General features: G+C 33.5%; 1 protein-coding gene across 1 annotated transcript; it reads left to right on the top strand.

The window, feature by feature from the left end:
• Positions 1-4,746: 4,746 nt before the first annotated feature.
• On the top strand, positions 4,747-5,949 carry LOC136781963 (uncharacterized). The gene is made up of 3 exons (XM_066741019.1): positions 4,747-4,961; positions 5,244-5,410; positions 5,555-5,949. The coding sequence occupies exons 1-3, from the start codon at positions 4,747-4,749 to the stop codon at positions 5,947-5,949; spliced, it is 777 nt and encodes a 258-aa protein (XP_066597116.1).
• Positions 5,950-18,353: the final 12,404 nt, after the last annotated feature.

Below are 18,353 nucleotides of genomic sequence, written 5' to 3'. Positions count from 1 at the left end.
TTACTAATATTAACCGAAAATAAAAAGTAATGATTTCTTTTTTAGGTTGGAGAAAAGCAACTTAATGTGGAAATGGTTATAATGTGCAAGATAAGAAATACCACTGAAGCTATAGCATATATCAGATAAGTTACAAATTATTTGCCTTTATATTATCAACTTTTACACAAAGAAAATGAATAAGTGTTACTTTGTGAAAATTTTAATTCCTTCCGCAGGCTGTACAATTAACTCTCATTCATCCTGCAAATGTTATCGACAAGAGTAACCTGGATGTTGGACTTCAAAGTAATGTCCCCTCGACAATTTATTGGTATACATATGATAGGAGCAATAATGTTGGTTTACTTTGTGCTGCTAAAGGAATATACAAATAAAGCGACAAATAAAACCATTGCATATATGTGAACATTTCCAGGTAAAAATACAATTTCAACTATTTAACTGTGGTTGATATTAACGTTAATCTATCTCAGAATATATTGTAATCTGACTTATATTTATGTAAAAAATACTTACTTTAAATAATTTTCCCATTTTTATATTGCAGATACTTTGAAATGTATTGTCACTGAAAATTTAAATACTATTGAAATGTTTAAAAACACCACATTTAAATCCAGAGAAAAAAAAGGTGTCGTAAAAATGTTGAAATTCTCCATTTTTTTGAACAAATTGAAAAAGTAATGCAAGAAAAAAATTATCAGGAAATTACAAACTTATTTGACAACCTAGAAGAAGTGCAGCAATTGAGAAACAAAGAAAAGGAAAATATGATTCTTCAATTACAAAATATTAAATTAAAACAAATTGATAACATTATATATAAACAAAACTTAATTCCACAAATTGAAATAGATAACGATTCATACGATAACTTTGTAGATCAGTTAATATTATTAAAGAATCGATATTGGAAGATGGATGAAGATGTATTTATCTTTGAAATAATAAATAAAAATAATTAAATAAATATGTTAGTTTAATTGTTAAATAGATATTTAACTGCTTACTTGCTTATCTTTGCAATATTATTAATTTGAATGTATCTTTGGTAGATTAGTAATTGAAACTATCTTTTATTGCTCTTGTAAATCAATAACCAAATAGAACTTTTTCTTACAATTCGAAAGTCCTGTTATTCTACATATATCAATAACATTGCCAGCAAAAAGAAATAATTAAGACCTACAAAGAAATTAAAATTTCTATACCCACACAAACACACAGACCTATTACATTTTCTTATTGTAAGAATTGATAATATGGATAGAAACAATTTACAATTATTTTGGACCAAATTTATATACCGAACTAAGCTTGAACTTTAGTGTTGTAATTAATTGAAATATAGACGAGTTAAGCATTATATTGAAAGTTAATTGGGATCAATCTAATAAAACCATGATAATGTTTTGTTCCACTTATAAAATTGCTATACGATACTACAACTGATGGTATCTCTGATTATGTATATTATAACTGCTTCCACATTAAAATAAAACATTTATGATCTAAATAAGAAATTATTACTCTATTTTCACCTAAAATTAATTTGTCTTATTAAAAATATTTATACCATCTAAGGCAACCGTCTTATTAAAATAAAAAAGGGAATATATTACTGTTTAGATATCAACCACAGTTAAATAGTTGAAAATTGTATTTTTACCTGGAAATGTTTACATATATGCAATGGTTTTATTTGTCGCTTTATTTGTATATTCCTCTAGCAACACAAAGTAAACCAACATTATTGCTCCTATCATATGTATACCAATAAATTGTCGAGGGGACATTACTTTGAAGTCCAACATCCAGTGCTAGGATTCTGTAACTTCCCAGCAATGATTGTCGGTATCGCTAACTACCGATAGTTGTCGCTTGCAGTAACGAAAAGAGCGATTCTGTAACTTCCGTCTATATGGATTCAGTAACTAGTTATCGACAACTTTCGGTAATTGAATCGAGTTACCGAGAGATATCGCTAAGAGCGATTCTGTAACACAAAGTTTTCGATAATTGTCATTAAAAATGGCGGTCGCTAACGAATTCTATCGTTAACTTAACGACGACTGTGATAGGCGTCGGTAGAAGTTTACCGAGAAAGTAATGGCCGTATTTATAGACGTTACTCACACTCACACTCAATTTGAGGGAGCCTCATGTAAATTCTACTCAACTGTGAGGGAGCCTTTATCTAGTTGACTTCCAAGAGTGAAAGCTTTTTTCAAATTATTTTGAGGATACGCCTTTACACCTCTAATACGCATTAACGTCATCAATACGGAAAAGTGCGTTTCAGCATACATTTTTAATTAAAACAGACTTTAGATTTATTATTCAAAGTTTTTCAATCCAAAATATACATATGTTAACTCGCGCTTTTTCGCTTGAATTATTGATGGTGATTGCCTCTATAATGCGGTTCCTAAATGCATCAAGAGATGCCATATATGTCGGTCAGAGACAATCAGTAGTAGTCAGTACATACATACTCGACTCAGACTTAAGAACTACAGTAAATGTCACTTAAATTGTAGTATTGGAGACTCAAGTCGAGTGACGACACCCGTGTGGATACCACCGTAAATAAAATGAGCGTGGATGCGGTAGATAACGCAGTCAAATTGTCAAATCCATTGACCGCGTTCAAAATCCTAAGCGTTAACGGGAATCCGTATACCGACATTACAGGGCGAAAACTATTTCGCATGCAGCGTCGTCATTTTTTGACGGATTGTAAAGTTATTACAGGTTTTTGGAAATGCCAGAAGCTTATCTACTAAGTTACGTTAGGAAAATTAACAAAAAATGAAAAAAAATTTTGGTTTAAATAAATAAATTAACATTATTGAAAAACAACAATTAAATCGCAAAATCCCCCAACGTACTTTACTAGATAATGTTCATACGTTTCCAAAAAGTCCACATAAATCCAAATCCGTCAAGAAATGACGATGCTGCATGCGAAATAAATAATGGAAGAATTTCGTGTTCGGGAAGTTGCTAACATGAAATTCTTCCATTATTTATTTCGCATGCAGCATCGTCATTTCTTGATGGATTTGCATTTATGTGGACTTTTTGGAAACGTATGAATATTATCTAGTAAAATACGTTGGGGGATTTTGCAATTTAATTGTTGTTTCTCAATAATGTTAATATATTTATTTAAACAAAAATTTTTTTTCATTTTTTGTTAATTTTCCTAACGTAACTTAGTAGATAAGCTTCTGGCATTTCCAAAAACCTGTAATAACTTTACAATCCGTCAACAAATAACGAAGCTGTATGCGAAATAGTTTTTGCTCTGTAATGTCGGTATACGGATTCCCGTTAACGGGATCCCTCAAGCCCTATGTAGCCAACATTGCGGAACGAAAAACGAGAGAGAATTATCCAGCGTTATTTTTTGACCGATTTTAATGATTTTGGGCTTGTTGGAACCGTTAGGACTTGCACCTTGTCATAAAAAAGCCTTATTTTCCAAAAAATGAAAAAAAAATCAAATTGTTTAAAAATTCGTATTAATAATATTTAATCGCAAAATAAATCGAAAAATCGGGCTTCTTTATGACGAGGTGCCAGACCTAACGATTCCAACAAGCCCAAAAGCATTGAAATCGGTTGAAAAATAGCGCTGGACAATTCTCCCTCGTTTTTCGTTCCGTAATATTGGCTACAGGGGGCTTGAGGGATCCCGTTAAGGGTAGCGCTATGCAAAAGACGCGTCATGATTGGTCAACTTGATTTAAATTGACTAATCATGATATAGAGCTACCTTAGCTCTAGTGATTCTAAACGCAACCATTATTCTATTATCCATAACGCGCGGAGAACGAAATAGCTTAACGATTCTGAGGCGTAGCATCCATCAAATCGAGTTTAAAAAGCCCAAGTGGGAAAATAATATTAAAAAAATATTTATTTAATAAGAAAAGTTCTTAATTTTGTATTACAAAAATATTATTTTAATATTATAAATCTTTATTGGTTTAAAATATTAATTTATTATTGAAGTGTCTAACAAGTAAATTCCAGTAGTGGTGATGATATAACAATTTTTTATTTCTGATTTGAATGTGGAAATTTTTAATTATTTATTATATTAATTATTTCATATACATAAGCTTTGGAAAAAGCCGTTCTCTTGAAGGGATTTGAACTCGGTCCAAACGGATAAGGCCCATATTTTGTCCAGATAACACCAATTATTCAGTATTTTTAAAATAAATGAATGTTATTAATTACTAAACTAACATTGCATTAATATTTATTAAATGTTAAATAAAGAATTTTACAAATAAATGAAAAAGTAATGAATAGTAAATTTAAAAAAATATTTTTTTAGATATTTTGTGCACATAGGTGGGTGATGATCATATTTTTGTATAAAAAGTACTACTTATTATATAAAGAATAAGAAGAATGAAGCTGAGATCAGTTTTAAATATTTTTGTAGCAATCTGTAGTAATCGATTTTAAAAGCGTGCTGCTATATTTTTTATGTATGAGTCTGATTTTTTTAAGTTATTTTTTTTAATTTACTTATAATGAATCCTTGTTCCAAAATTTCGTTCTCGCATAACATGTCATGCTTTCTACTATATAGCGTAAAAATTGATAAATAAAACAATTGATATATTTTTTATTACGTCATTTTTACGCTAGCTAGAAAGTGTACATTATTTTTTTTTGTAAAAAAAGTTCTCTTCACCTTTTAGTACTGAAAATTGTACAATTATGTCTAGAATTCCCTTTACTATTCAGGAAAAAGAGTTGATTTGTGATTTGGTGGATCGGTTCAAAGATATACTGCTAAATAAAGCTACGGATGGCAGTAGTATAAAAAAAAAAGATGAAGCATGGAAAAATATATGTGCAATGTTTAATAATAATGAATATTCTACAAGAACCCCACAGCAAATTAAAAAATGTTGGGAGAATTTAATACAAAGGTATGCTTTTATAATTTTCGCCAAATAAATTTTTTTTCTGCGCGGTGGTATATATATCAAACATCTTTTTGTCAATGATATTTTTTATATCTGGTTTCACTTTTAGGAATCATATCTTTAAATTTCATTTTTATAAGGTCTTAACACATTTAATATAGAAATGTAAAAAAATAATTCTTGAAAGTAAAACAGGAATGTAAAAAAATTGCTAAGAAAACAGTGTTACATATATGTAACAAAAAGTAATTAAGATTAATATATATTATATAAGATCATTTTTAGAAAGCGTAAGCAGAACACTGCACAAAAAGCGCATCGTCTTAAGACCGGCGGTGGTTCTCCCTTCAGGGAAATTGAAGATCCCCTATTGAATAAAGTGAACGAATTAAGTAAATTTAATGATATAGAGTTAAGGAGTTTTGATAGCAATACAATATATGAAGACGATAGTAAGTTTTTTTCTTCATTACAATAGAACTATTTATTCTAATTTTTGATAAAAATGAAATATTTTGTGTATGTACTATGTGTACATTATTAAGAGGTTTACGACAACTCATTCGCTATTACAGTTTTTTTAATATTTAATTTAGATAACATTGCACCGTCTACGTCTGAAGGTATTTACTATATATCAGATAGCGACGATTATATTGATCGTTATTTCAAACGAAAAAAGCCATCTAATTCAAAGCAGGTTGGAGATAATAAGGTTTTACAATCAAAAGAAAATACATACAATCAATTAGACAAGAATGAAGACGATAAGGATGTTCTTAACTTGTTGAAAGAGTATGCAGTGAATAAATCAAAGAATGACTGTGAAAAGAATTTGCGGCTGAGAAAGATTGCCGAAGCTATTGTTCAACAGAGGGAATTGCATAAAATAAAATTAGAAACAGCAAAAGCCGAAAACCAAATTGCAATTCTTAAACTTCTACAAATGGAAGACGACTTAGAAAATCGTTGCAAAGAAAATAACGCTTAATTGTGGCAAAAATACTTTAATATTTGTTCATATTTGTGATTTAATATATGTATACTATACCATAATGCCTCATTATTATAATTTATAGATTTTATGTTGTTTTAATGTAGAGAAATGTGTTCTCTAATATAACTTACGTCATTTGATTGTCTCATATTTTTTCTTAAATAAATGCCTTATCTATAACCTTCACCTATTTTTTTTACTAACCCCTATCTGCTAAGCCTGAGAACCCTCTAACGGGCAAAGTGCGCACACTTGCATCGAGTGACTCTACAATAAAGCTGCTAATGGAGGTATTATTTTCAATTAATATGTCTTTAAGCTTATCGTCGGAAGAAGAGGAGAGGGAAATTCGAAGGAGGTTACCGAAAGTTTACCTGCGTGACTCACAAAATCCATTGGAAATTTTAAGTCATGACGCATTCAAATTAAGATACAGATTTACAAAAGATTCCGTATTACGATTTCTGCTTCCTATAGTTGACAAATCATTACAAGAGAGATTTACTCAACGGGGTCTTCCTATTTCATCTTTGGAAAAACTTTTAATAGCACTAAGATATTTTGCATCTAATTGTTTCCAAGTGAGTATAATGGTAGTGATAATAGCATTTATTAAAATTACTAATATTTTAAATTCTTGTTCAGAATATAAGTAGTGATTTGCGGAAAATTAGTCAACCAACGATTAGTACAATAATAAAGCAAATTTCTCAAATTTTCGCTTCTGAACTGGCTAATTTCATTCATTTTCCCAGAAGTGAAGACAAACTGAATGAAAATATTAGTAATTTTTATGAGATTGCTGGTTTTCCATGTGTCATTGGCGCAATGGATTGTACCCATGTTTCCATTACCAATCCTGGAGGTGAATATGGAGAAACGTTTCGCAACAGAAAAGGATATTTTTCTTTAAATGTCCAGGTAAGTGCTTCACATTGAAAACAACTTATAATTTATAAGTGTTTAAACATTTTGAATGCGACGGAGTATAATATAATAATATATATTATATTTATGTATAGGTGGTTTCTGATTCAAAATTGAAGATCATGGATATTGTGGTGAGACATCCTGGTTCTGCTCACGATGCCTTGATATTTGATCGGAGTGCGGTACGTGCTCGATTCGAAAGCAGTGAATTTGAGGGAATCTTATTAGGGGATAGCGCATATGCAAATAGATCGTATTTATTGACTCCAGTCATAAATCCTGTCACAGAGGCAGAACAAAATTTTAATACCGCACATATCAAAACGAGGAATACCATTGAACGATTATTCGGTGTATGGAAGAGACGCTTCTCTTGTTTAAAATCTGGTTTACGTACGAAACTCATGACATCAGCAACAATAATAGCTGCTGTTTCGGTTTTGTATAACATTGGTTTAAAATTGAATCAGCAAGACTTTGATTATGAGCTACAAGATATCTTAGATGATGAATCAATTATGGATGACGACTATAATGACGACAATGATGATCCCCAATCAAATGGGTTACAATTCAGACGTGAATTTATTGATCGCTTCTTTAGTTAATTGAGCCATATATGAGGTACTGCAAAGGATAAACTATAAACTTTATTTTAAAATTAATAAATAAATCATTAATGTTTAGTTCCAGATAACCAAGTATGCCTACATAACCAATTAGTTTTACTTTGCAGGATTCTATCAACCTACTGTTACAAATTTGAGTACTTAGGAAAAAGGATGATGTGGACTACATGCCGCCAACAACTGCTTTACAAGTCGAAATTTAATATTCAATTAATAATATTGTAATTTATAAAAAAGCAATGTACACAATTATAATCCACATACCCCCTGATTTTACATTCTTCGATAAGTTAATATTTAAATAAATTTGTATTGTGTTAATCTAAATTTATTAACCTAAATACTGCCTTGAATATAAATGTATATATGTACATTTTATTTAAAATTTTCAGTTGAAATTATTTCTTCATTTTACATACAATTATACATTTTAAAATAAACTTTTTAACTAACGTGTGATTATTATAATAAAATAATTATTAAAATTGAACACAATAATTGACTATCACATTTTTTTTATTTAGTTATTCTTTATCCATCATATCTTATATATTTATTGAGAGTTATAAATTTAATAATTATATTGTTTTCAATAACGTAGGTATAGGTTATCTAATGGAGTCTCTCACGACTGTTTGACTGATATTGCAAGTCAAAATTGCAAAACAGTGATACGCGTTATTTTTCAAGTTTCAACAATCAATTTTGGTTTTTCTTGAATATTTTTGGACTCGTTAGACTCGTTAAGATTGGCAGCTTGTTCTGAAGATGGCCATTTTTCCGATTTGCTTCACGTAAATGTTTATTAAACAAATTGTTTAAACAATATTTATTTTATATCGTTGTTTATTGAATCGGGTGTAAGTAAGGGTTTTGAATCTGTAATGTCGGTAAAACAGGATGGAGGAGCCTCGAATCTATACTTTAAAGGCGCGTCCTCAAATTATACTCGAATCGAGTAGGCCATAGGTAGAGTGTTTTCCTCTCTACTCGGCTTGAGTTCTACATACTCCTAAGTTAACTCCAGTGAAGGCTGCCTTGAGTATGAGTAACGTCTATAAATACGGCCCTAAATATAATAAATGTCACAAATATTTCTTAAATTAAAATTTAGATATCACAAAAAAGTACTTACAATAAATTTTCTTTATAAATTAAGGCTTACAGTAAAAATCATAGGAAATAAAATTTAATATTTTTCCAATTTTTATATTTAAAAATAACTATATATATATATATATATGTATATATGCAGAGGTTTCTCTAAAATATAGAATTAATTGTATTATTTAACTATAGCACACAGGCACTAACTGTACATTGTCTGACTCAAAAAAATGTTAAAACATTAATTTTTAATACTTATTTTAATTAAAATATACTTACGTTTTAATACTTCTTTTAAATAAAATATGATAATTTTGCTATAGTAAGAATTGCTATAGTCAAAATTGATATAGTCAAGTAACATAAAAATTCCTATTTCGGTTGGTATTAAATACACCAATATTACCAACTTCCCTAGAACCTTAACGAATTTTATCGTTATCGTACAAATATGAGTTGCACCGACTATTGTCGTAAAACTAAAGTTACAGAATCGCTCATTCGTTAGCGCAAGCGATAACTGTCGGTAGTTAGCGATACCGACAGTTGTCGTTAAGGGGTTTGACCCACTTGAGGCCAAAAACACTCACAATATAATAGTTGATGTGGTATATATTATTTATTACGAGCATTGTGAGTTTTTGGTGGAATGCGTGCAAGGAAAAGCAAATGTTTATTAAAGTTATTCGTCGGATAAATTTTATATTACTGCCGTTGAACCTCTAGCGACATCTATCTCGGTCGTTGTTAAGTTATAACGATATTATTAGTTTTCCTTTCAATAAAAGACTCAGTGAAATATCAATTCTCAGCTAAATGATTCGGTTTAGTACAATTTATATTAACTTCAATTGTTCGTAACTCCGTCGCTTAACTAAGATTGAACTGAGAGTTTTCTTAAAAAGGAAAGGTACGTTTATTCGGTAGGATTCGGTAGGTTACCGACAGTACCGACATTACAAGCGACAATCATCTCTGACTCTGAGTTACAGAATCGCACTTAGCGATTTCTGTCGGTAACTGGACTTAACGATACCGAAAGTTGTCGCTAAGAGTTACAGAATCCCACTACAGGTTACTCTTGTCGATAACATTTGCAAGATGAATGAGAGTTAATTGTACAGCCTGCGGAAGGAATTAAAATTTTCACAAAGTAACACTTATTCATTTTCTTTGTGTAAAAGTTGATAATATAAAGGCAAATAATTTGTAACTTATCTGATATATGCTATAGCTTCAGTGGTATTTCTTATCTTGCACATTATAACCATTTCCACATTAAGACGCTTTTCTCCAACCTAAATAAGAAATCATTACTTTTTATTTTCAGTTAATATTAGTAAAGTTTTGTTAAATATTTAAGACAGTTAATCCCCACTACTTTACATTAAATAAAATATAGCAGAAATATTATTTTCATTTTGCATATTATAGCTAGCGTGCTTAATTATCTTCATTTTTATTTATATTGTGTTTAGCACTTTCACTCAAAAAATAATATTTGTGCATTGAAATATTTGAAATCATACTTCATATCAAATACACAATTGTACCTTTCAAAGCTGCCAAAAACCAAAACTTCCGGCCAATATTACGCCTTAAGTTTTAATCTGATATTTTATGATTCATGAGTTCAGAGTTGCCAACTGTATATTATAAAAATTACTATAAGCGGGTGGGAAAATGTCGCCGACTCCTTAAGAATATGGCATATTTGAAAATAATTAATATTTGATAAAAAAACATGTAGAATTTGATTTCTATTGTAATTGTTTTATTTATACTAGAAAATGATGTTTTATAAAATCTCACGCACCATTTTTATTATTTTTTAGTAATAATAAGAAAGAGAAATCAAAGTTAAAATCAAGAAACTTCGCAATGTCTTGCGTTAGTTATACATAAGCAAAACATCCACAAAATATCTGTTCGAAATCGTTACAATAACTATATACGTTTAAAGTAATAGATGTGTCCGATTGATTGAAGGATTAAATTAAATTAAATAAAATTAACAGATGTCCAAAGGTACGTCATGACTATATATATATTGTAACGTCCAGGCCGATAATTCTAAATTCTTAAGCGTTTCCCAAAATTTTTTTTTTCCTTTTAAATAGATTTGTTACTCTAGAGTAAATGAAACATTGTTCCGATACTTTCATTATTTTGTTCAGACCGATCGATAGCATCCCTTGAAGTTGTTTCATGAACATTTCGGTTCATTTATTACCTTCCTTGCGTTTAAGGGTAAATGTCTTATTTATATTTAAAAATGTTTTCATTTATTATCTTCCTTGCGTTTAAGAGTAAATGTCTTATTTATATTTAAAAAATGTTTTCATTCATATTTTCCCTTGCGATTAGGAATAAATGTCTTATTTATATTTAAGAATGCTTCATATTTCCACAACGTGCCAGCGATCGTCTTACCATCGCGCCGTGCGGACCCAATTCTCCATATTTTTCCCCTTTTCTTAGAAAGGAATCAACTAACTCGATTGTTAGATGATCTTCCCCTTTTCTCTGAAAAGAATTAATTAACTCGATTGTTAAATAATCTTTCTCATCGTTTTTCTCTTCTTTCTCTGTTGGGTAATCTTTCTTTCACTGTTTTGGTCATTTAAAATGCTAGCGCTTTCCTTTAGTCGGGAATAAAAGATTGCAAGCAGCAAATTAGATTCATTTCCTAAATGTCTAAAATCTTCCTCATTTTCAATTCTCCATATTTTTCCCCCTCTTAGAAAGGAATTAATTAACTCGATTGTTAAGCAATCTTTCCTTTATTCACTTTCGATTTTCCATATTTTTCCCCTTAACTCGATTGTTAAACAATCTTTCCTTTATTCACTTTCGATTTTCCATATTTTTCCCCTTCTTAACTCGATTGTTAAACAATTTTTCCTTTATTCATTTTCAACTTTCCATATTTTTCCCCTTAACTCGATTGTTAAACAATCTTTCCTTTATTCACTTTCGATTTTCCATATTTTTCCCCTTCTTAACTCGATTGTTAAACAATTTTTCCTTTATTCATTTTCAACTTTCCATATTTTTCCCCTTAACTCGATTGTTAAACAATCTTTCCTTTATTCATTTTCAATTTTCCATATTTTTCCCCTTAACTCGATTGTTAAACAATCTTTCCTTTATTCACTTTCGATTTTCCATATTTTTCCCCTTCTTAACTCGATTGTTAAACAATTTTTCCTTTATTCATTTTCAACTTTCCATATTTTTCCCCTTAACTCGATTGTTAAACAATCTTTCCTTTATTCATTTTCAATTCCCCATATTTTCCCCCTTCTTTGGATTGACTTATTTAACAAATACTAATTTTGTTCTTTTCTTTTTCTTCTCTTTCTCTCTCTTTATTTGTTTCCTGCAACCCCACCGTTAGTCACGTTACTCGCGATAAGGGTTCCTCTCAGACGCTAGTCAGCGAATCTCACGCTTACTGCCTTATGCCATTCTATTCCATCTCTAATACATCCTGTGTCCAAATTTTTAATCACCAAATCCATTCTGTCACCAGCATGGCCCCAAAGGAACTTTTCGTTTGTGAGCGGTTATTATACAAGTATGTTAGGACCAATACAGCCCAAAGGATCTGTGCCTATTGCGAGGCCGCCCTTCCGGATAACAAACGAAGTATCCTAGCAACAATTCGCCAACACCGTCTTAAAGCTGCAAAAGATATTAACCACATCTTTTGCAACATCTGCCATAGATCATTGCTTTTCATCGCCCCACTTAACACATGCCTTTGCTGCAAGCATGCTTTTTATTTGAATAGAGAAACCCTTCAGCGAAAAGAAAACAATCGAACCTTTGTAAATTCCATTATCTACGAAGATAGATATTGGAATTTCGTTTTTCCTAACCCCAATAAACCATGGGGAACATAATTGCGATAAAATATTAAGCGTTTCTCCTCCGTAACCATTCGGGCATTTTTCCTTCACGCTTAACTATTTTAACGTTTTTTTTTTCTTCTCCGTAACCATTCGGGCCACCGTTTATATAAGTCCAACCATAGGAATAAGAAACATTAGATATCAGGTCCCATGAGTAACGGGATATCGAACCACATGTAGCCACGTGCATACTATTTTTTTTGTTTATATAACTTGCCCTTGGAAGCGGTCAACCGTTTAACAATTTAATTGTTATGGGTTTTTTTACCCTAAAACGGTGATCGTTTTCCTCTCGCAGTTTCCTCCTTTTCCTTTTTTTTTATTATTACTTTTCTCTCGCGTCCGGATTAGGACACATTTTGCTCATGCGACGGCTAATGCCGTATTACTCTTTAAATTTTGTTAATATTATTTAATAATTGCGTTTAGTTATAAGTAAACGATTGTATACAAAAGGTGCAAGCTCAGCACCCTTTGTCTCATTCTCTAGCGTACCCAAGCTTAGGCAGTAGCGCCTTCTGATTGGCTGAAAACGACGCGACGTCCTCCCTCCAGCTAATTATTTAAGAGCGGAGCGGATGGGCGCCGCATGCATTCTTTCATTCATTTTCAAGTTAGACTCATATTTTTTCTAAATTACTTTCACTCATCTCGTACGTCTTCGATTAAGTAAAATTCAAGAATTTGCATAAGTTTCGAACCTAGAAAGTGAGACAAAGCTTCGCGTTATAATTTTGTTAAAATACAAACGAACAATTTTTTTTTATATTTTTTTTTGTGTGTAACCAAGGGAAATCATTATCAAATTAAAATTTTTCTCGCTAATTGACTCAGTGCACACTTTTCTTTTCACCAAACACTCACACAATCATCCCTGGTTCCCTACGGCGACGACGACCGTAGTCCGAGAAGCAGCAACAGGAGAGTCTCCCTTCTACCTTCTTCATTGTTTTTTTTATTATTGTTGTTCATCACCAGGTAATATTTGAATTATATTGTTTCCAATTTTGAATTTCACTTTTCCTTCTCATTTTGTACGCCCAGGGTTTTATTTTTCCTTACCTACGACGCCTTATTTAAAAGAATAATAACGCTACATAGAGGCTCAGCAATGATATGAAATTGTAATTGAGCATCGTGTTAAATTTAATAATCGTACAACTCTGGACGTTACAAAATTGGTGGCAGCGGTGGGATACTCTCTTTTTCCTGTTCTTTATTAATCATACTAATTATTTAATGTGTATGTGTTAAATGTGTGTGTTCAACTATCGGTTTTCCTGTTATCTTCCCAATATCTTTCCTTAAAAGAATTTTAGCATGTTCTTGCCTTCCTCATCGACTGGTGACCTCTAGATTACATCTTATATAGATGTGAAATGGATGTTAATCTTTAAGAAATTTCATATCACCACATTCGTCTATTCCCTCAGATTCACGCGGCATAGTAATACCGTGTGTTATCTTAATTTAATCTAAGAATTAAATTGTGGGGTGTGCCTTCCTTCCCTTCCTTTTCATCTTGCTGATTATTTTACCCAGTTTAAATTCATGTTTAATTAATTTTTTTTATTTTTCCCAATTATGTCATACTTTAATTGTAATTTATAATCAAATTATCGTAATTCAGATTTTCTTCCTTTCTCATTTTCTCTTCATTTCTCCAATATGGATAACGAATCCTCAGTTCCCCTCAACGATAGATTGAACGCACGTTTGAATGCCATCCAAGAAAGGCGTGAAGCCTTAGATATTGCTGACCGCCGAGCACGCGATAACAATCGTTCCGACGGCACACCGCGATCATTTTCCCCCGAGCCGCGAGCACCTTCACCAGAGCGACCGGAACAACCGGAACCATTTCCTCCCCCCTTTTCAGCGGCACAAGAACAAGTGTTTACGTTAGATATTTTCTCCAGATTCCAAACCCTGATCGATAGTTTAATTGCGTCACAAGAACAAATCCGACAAGACTTGGAAAATTCCCATGTATTAAACCGCCGAGCAATAAACGAAATGCGGCGATCCTTGCTTGCCGGTCCTACACCGTCAAGAAATCCTCGGTTACCGTCCTGCTCAAATCTTCCGACACCAGCGTCACGGGTAGCTCCTCGTAGTCCTCGTCGATTAGAATTTCATGAACCTAATGAGCCCCAGGACTTTCGGTCGAGCATGAGAATTTCAGATGTTTTAAATCAAATTCCGTCTTACGATGGGACCAACCTCAGCGTTTTCGAATTTGGAAGGAAGTGTATGCGCGTCCGCGAAATGATCGCCCCGGAACTTGAATTTAATCTCACTATGGCAATCATAGGAAAATTGCAAGGTCTGGCAGCTAGAGCCGTCGAGGATAGAATAGTTAATAATATCTCAAGTTTGTTAGATTGGCTAAAATGCGCGTTCGCACCAACAAAGAAGCGAACGAATACCGCGGTGAGTTAGGCAATATCAAATGGCGAAAGTCTGAACATCTTATAGAATTCATTTCGCGAATCAGGGATATTTGCAACGGTATAGAAGACGCGGTAAAAACCGACGGTTTTCCTCGTATTGACCAAGATTTCAAAGACAGTCTAGACAGAGAGGCTGTTAAAGGTCTTCTAAACGGATTTCCAGAAGAATTCGTTACACGCATGAAAATTGAAGGTTTTCAAAATTTTGAGGAAGCTTGTCAATTAGCATTGCGTTTAGAAAAGGCCTATTCACGTAAAGATCCGGATTGGAGAAAATTTCCTGATCCGAAACCAACGTGTAATCTTTGCAAGAAAAAGGGTCATACTCCCAACGATTGTTGGAGTAAAAATCAACGCGTACAAAACAACGCGAACAATTTTAATCAATCCGAACGTAATAATTCGGCGAACTCCCCGCCACTATTTTCAAATTCAAACGACCGACCCCCTAATGTGGCCTCTAACGAACGATCACCGTCAGTGCAACATTCAAGGAGTGGAAATGAGAGAAACAATAACTCTCAATCACCAAATGCGAACACTCCGGTTTGTCGCTATTGTAAGAATCCCGGTCATAACATTGAACAATGTTTCAAACTGAAAAATCGCCAAAGAGCTTCGGGAAACGGAACTTCGGGCCAGCCGAATCAGGCCGCGAGCCGGTCCAATTTACCCAGCGGCCAATTGCATTCAGCAATGGCTATAATCAGCCAAGCAGACCTAGCGGGTCCGTCGACGTCACAAGAAACGTGCGACAATTAAATTTGCCGTCTTTTGAGAAATCCCCTACGGTTCGGGTGAACGGAGTGTCACCAATCTCACCTCTGGAATTTCTAGTTGATACCGGGGCAGAACCTAATTTAATTAAAGAAAAATTCGTTGTCGATAAATCGGCAGTAGATCTCAGTAACGTCATTCACCTTCGTGGTATCTCTTCCGACCTCGTGAGTACACTCGGTACAGTTTCTCTTCCTTTTCTGGGAAACCCCGTGGTTTTCCACATTATTTCAGACCTCACACTAATTGAACAGGATGGATTAATTGGTGCGGAGTTTTTCCGACAGTATCGTGCCAAAATAGATTTTGAATCGAACTGTCTTTTCGTTGATAACTTCTTTATTCCCTTCACTACAAGTGAAGTTATACGAGTGCCGCCGCGCACCGTTCTGCCTGTCAAGGCTCCTATTTTGAATCCAAATATGGCGACGGGTTATATCTCGCGTCATTTCTGCGCCCCAGGCGTTTTCTATGGTGAAACAATCACCAAAAACATTAAAGGGTACGCCTATGTACCCCTTGTTAACTCCTCTGAGGAGGAGTACATTCACGGTTTCTCGCCATTAGAGCTGGAACCTTTTGAAACTAAGGAAGAATACTTCGAAAAACTCACGACTTCGATCAAAAACTTAAATATTGACATAGATAAGGAAGAACCCTTAAAATCGCGTTTCGATGCCATCTGGTCTTTATTGCCAACGGATCATATGGGTCCATTGGAGGAAGCCTCAGCTAAACGAATGGTAGAATTGAATCAAGATCGCTTTATTACCGAAGACGATTTAATTCCGCGCACCCACATTATGCATCACGACATTCGAACGAATAGTCAAGCTCCGACTCACGTCAAACAGTATCGTTATCCGCCTGTACATCGGGAAGAAATTAAACGTCAAGTAGACGAATTATTAAATAACGATATCATCCAACCCTCATTATCGCCTTTTAATTCTCCGCTTTGGATAGTACCAAAGAAACCTGACGCTCAAGGTAATAAACGTTGGCGTTTAGTTATTGACTTCCGGAAACTTAATGAGCAGACTATCGGTGATGCTTATCCCTTACCAAATATTTCTGAAATTTTAGACCAACTAGGCGGAGCTAAATATTTTTCAACTTTTGATTTGGCTTCGGGTTTCCACCAAATCCCTATGAATCCGGAAGACGCGCATAAAACGGCCTTCACGACTCCAAACGGTCATTACGAATTCACACGCATGCCTTTCGGACTTAAAAACGCGCCCGCGACCTTCCAACGTTTAATGGATCATGTGTTATCTGGCCTACAAGGCACGGACGCCTTCGTTTATCTTGATGACATAGTCATTCACGCCCGTTCAATAGAGGAACACGAAATCAAATTCGAAAGATTAATGAAACGTCTCCGGGCCGCTAATTTAATGTTACAAACAGATAAATGCCAAATTTTGCGTACCGAGGTAACGTATTTAGGGCATGTAATTAGCGCCGACGGTGTAAAAACCAACCCGAAAACTATCGAAGCAGTAAAAAATTTTCCAATTCCCAAAGATATTAAAAATATCAGACAATTCTTGGGATTGGCCGGCTATTACAGGCGTTTCATCAAAAATTTCTCCAGTATGAGTAAACCTCTCACTGAATTATTAAAGAAAAACAAGCCGTTTGTTTGGGGTAACGAACAAACAAAGGCATTCGAAGAACTAAAGAATACTCTTTGCTCTGACCTAATTCTACAGTACCCTGATTTTAATCAGCCGTTCAATGTAACGACCGACGCATCAGGTTACGCGATAGGCGGAGTACTCGGTCAGGGCCCAGTAGGCAAAGACCTGCCGGTCGCCTTCACCTCACGTCTTTTAAACAAGGCCGAGTTAAATTACTCCACAATAGAAAAAGAATGTCTTGCTATCGTCTATTGTGTAATGCATTTTCGCCCTTATTTGTACGGCAATAAATTCAATCTCATTACAGATCATCAGCCACTTAAATGGCTACATAATGTTAAAGACCCATTATCGCGCCTTTGGAAATTCCGTATCAAGCTGCTAGAGTTTGACTACGAAATTATTTATAAACCAGGCACAGCAAATTCAAACGCTGATGCGTTATCGCGCAATCCACCGGTATTAGCTCTCAAGCGAACTTCAGACGAATTCTCGGATAACGAATCGCCATTTTAAGGAAATCTAAAGAAACGTAGGAAAATAATAACCAGGCGTAATCGTAACGCACCTGCTTCCACGGTCCCTCCCTCTACTCCCTCCATCATTCCTCCTGCTCCCCTTAAGAGTAAGGTCAATACCGACATTACAGAGCGGTTCCACCTCAAATCTTAGTTTTCAAACTACAGCTTTATTTATGGACCGATTTTCAAATTTACGATGGTTTTGGAATCGGCAGAATAGCAGCTTTGGGATAAAACAAAGAAATACTGTAAAATTAAAAAAAAAATATATATGAATATTAATAAAAAAATATTAAAATTTAATGAAGCTAAAATCTAAAGATTTCGCTGTTTTATCCCATAGACATTATTTTGCTGATTCCAAAATGTCCTCAAAATCGAAAATCGGTTCACAAATAACGCTGTAGTTTGAAAACTA

The sequence above is a fragment of the Prorops nasuta genome, unplaced genomic scaffold (assembly GCF_024137725.1).
Source record: "Prorops nasuta isolate Cenicafe-Biocafe unplaced genomic scaffold, Cenicafe_Pnas_1.2 PNAS00024, whole genome shotgun sequence".
Classification (NCBI taxonomy): Eukaryota; Metazoa; Arthropoda; class Insecta; order Hymenoptera; family Bethylidae; genus Prorops; species Prorops nasuta.
Note: the sequence above shows the minus strand (reverse complement) of the source record. Positions and strands in the feature narration are given on the sequence as shown.

Coding starts and splice junctions, on each gene's coding strand:
- LOC136781963 (XM_066741019.1), top strand. CDS start 4,747: ATGTCTAGAATTCCCTTTACTATTCAGGAAAAAGAGTTGATTTGTGAT. Junction 4,962..5,243: donor TGGGAGAATTTAATACAAAG/GTATGCTTTTAT, acceptor GATCATTTTTAG/AAAGCGTAAGCAGAACACTG. Junction 5,411..5,554: donor TACAATATATGAAGACGATA/GTAAGTTTTTTT, acceptor TATTTAATTTAG/ATAACATTGCACCGTCTACG.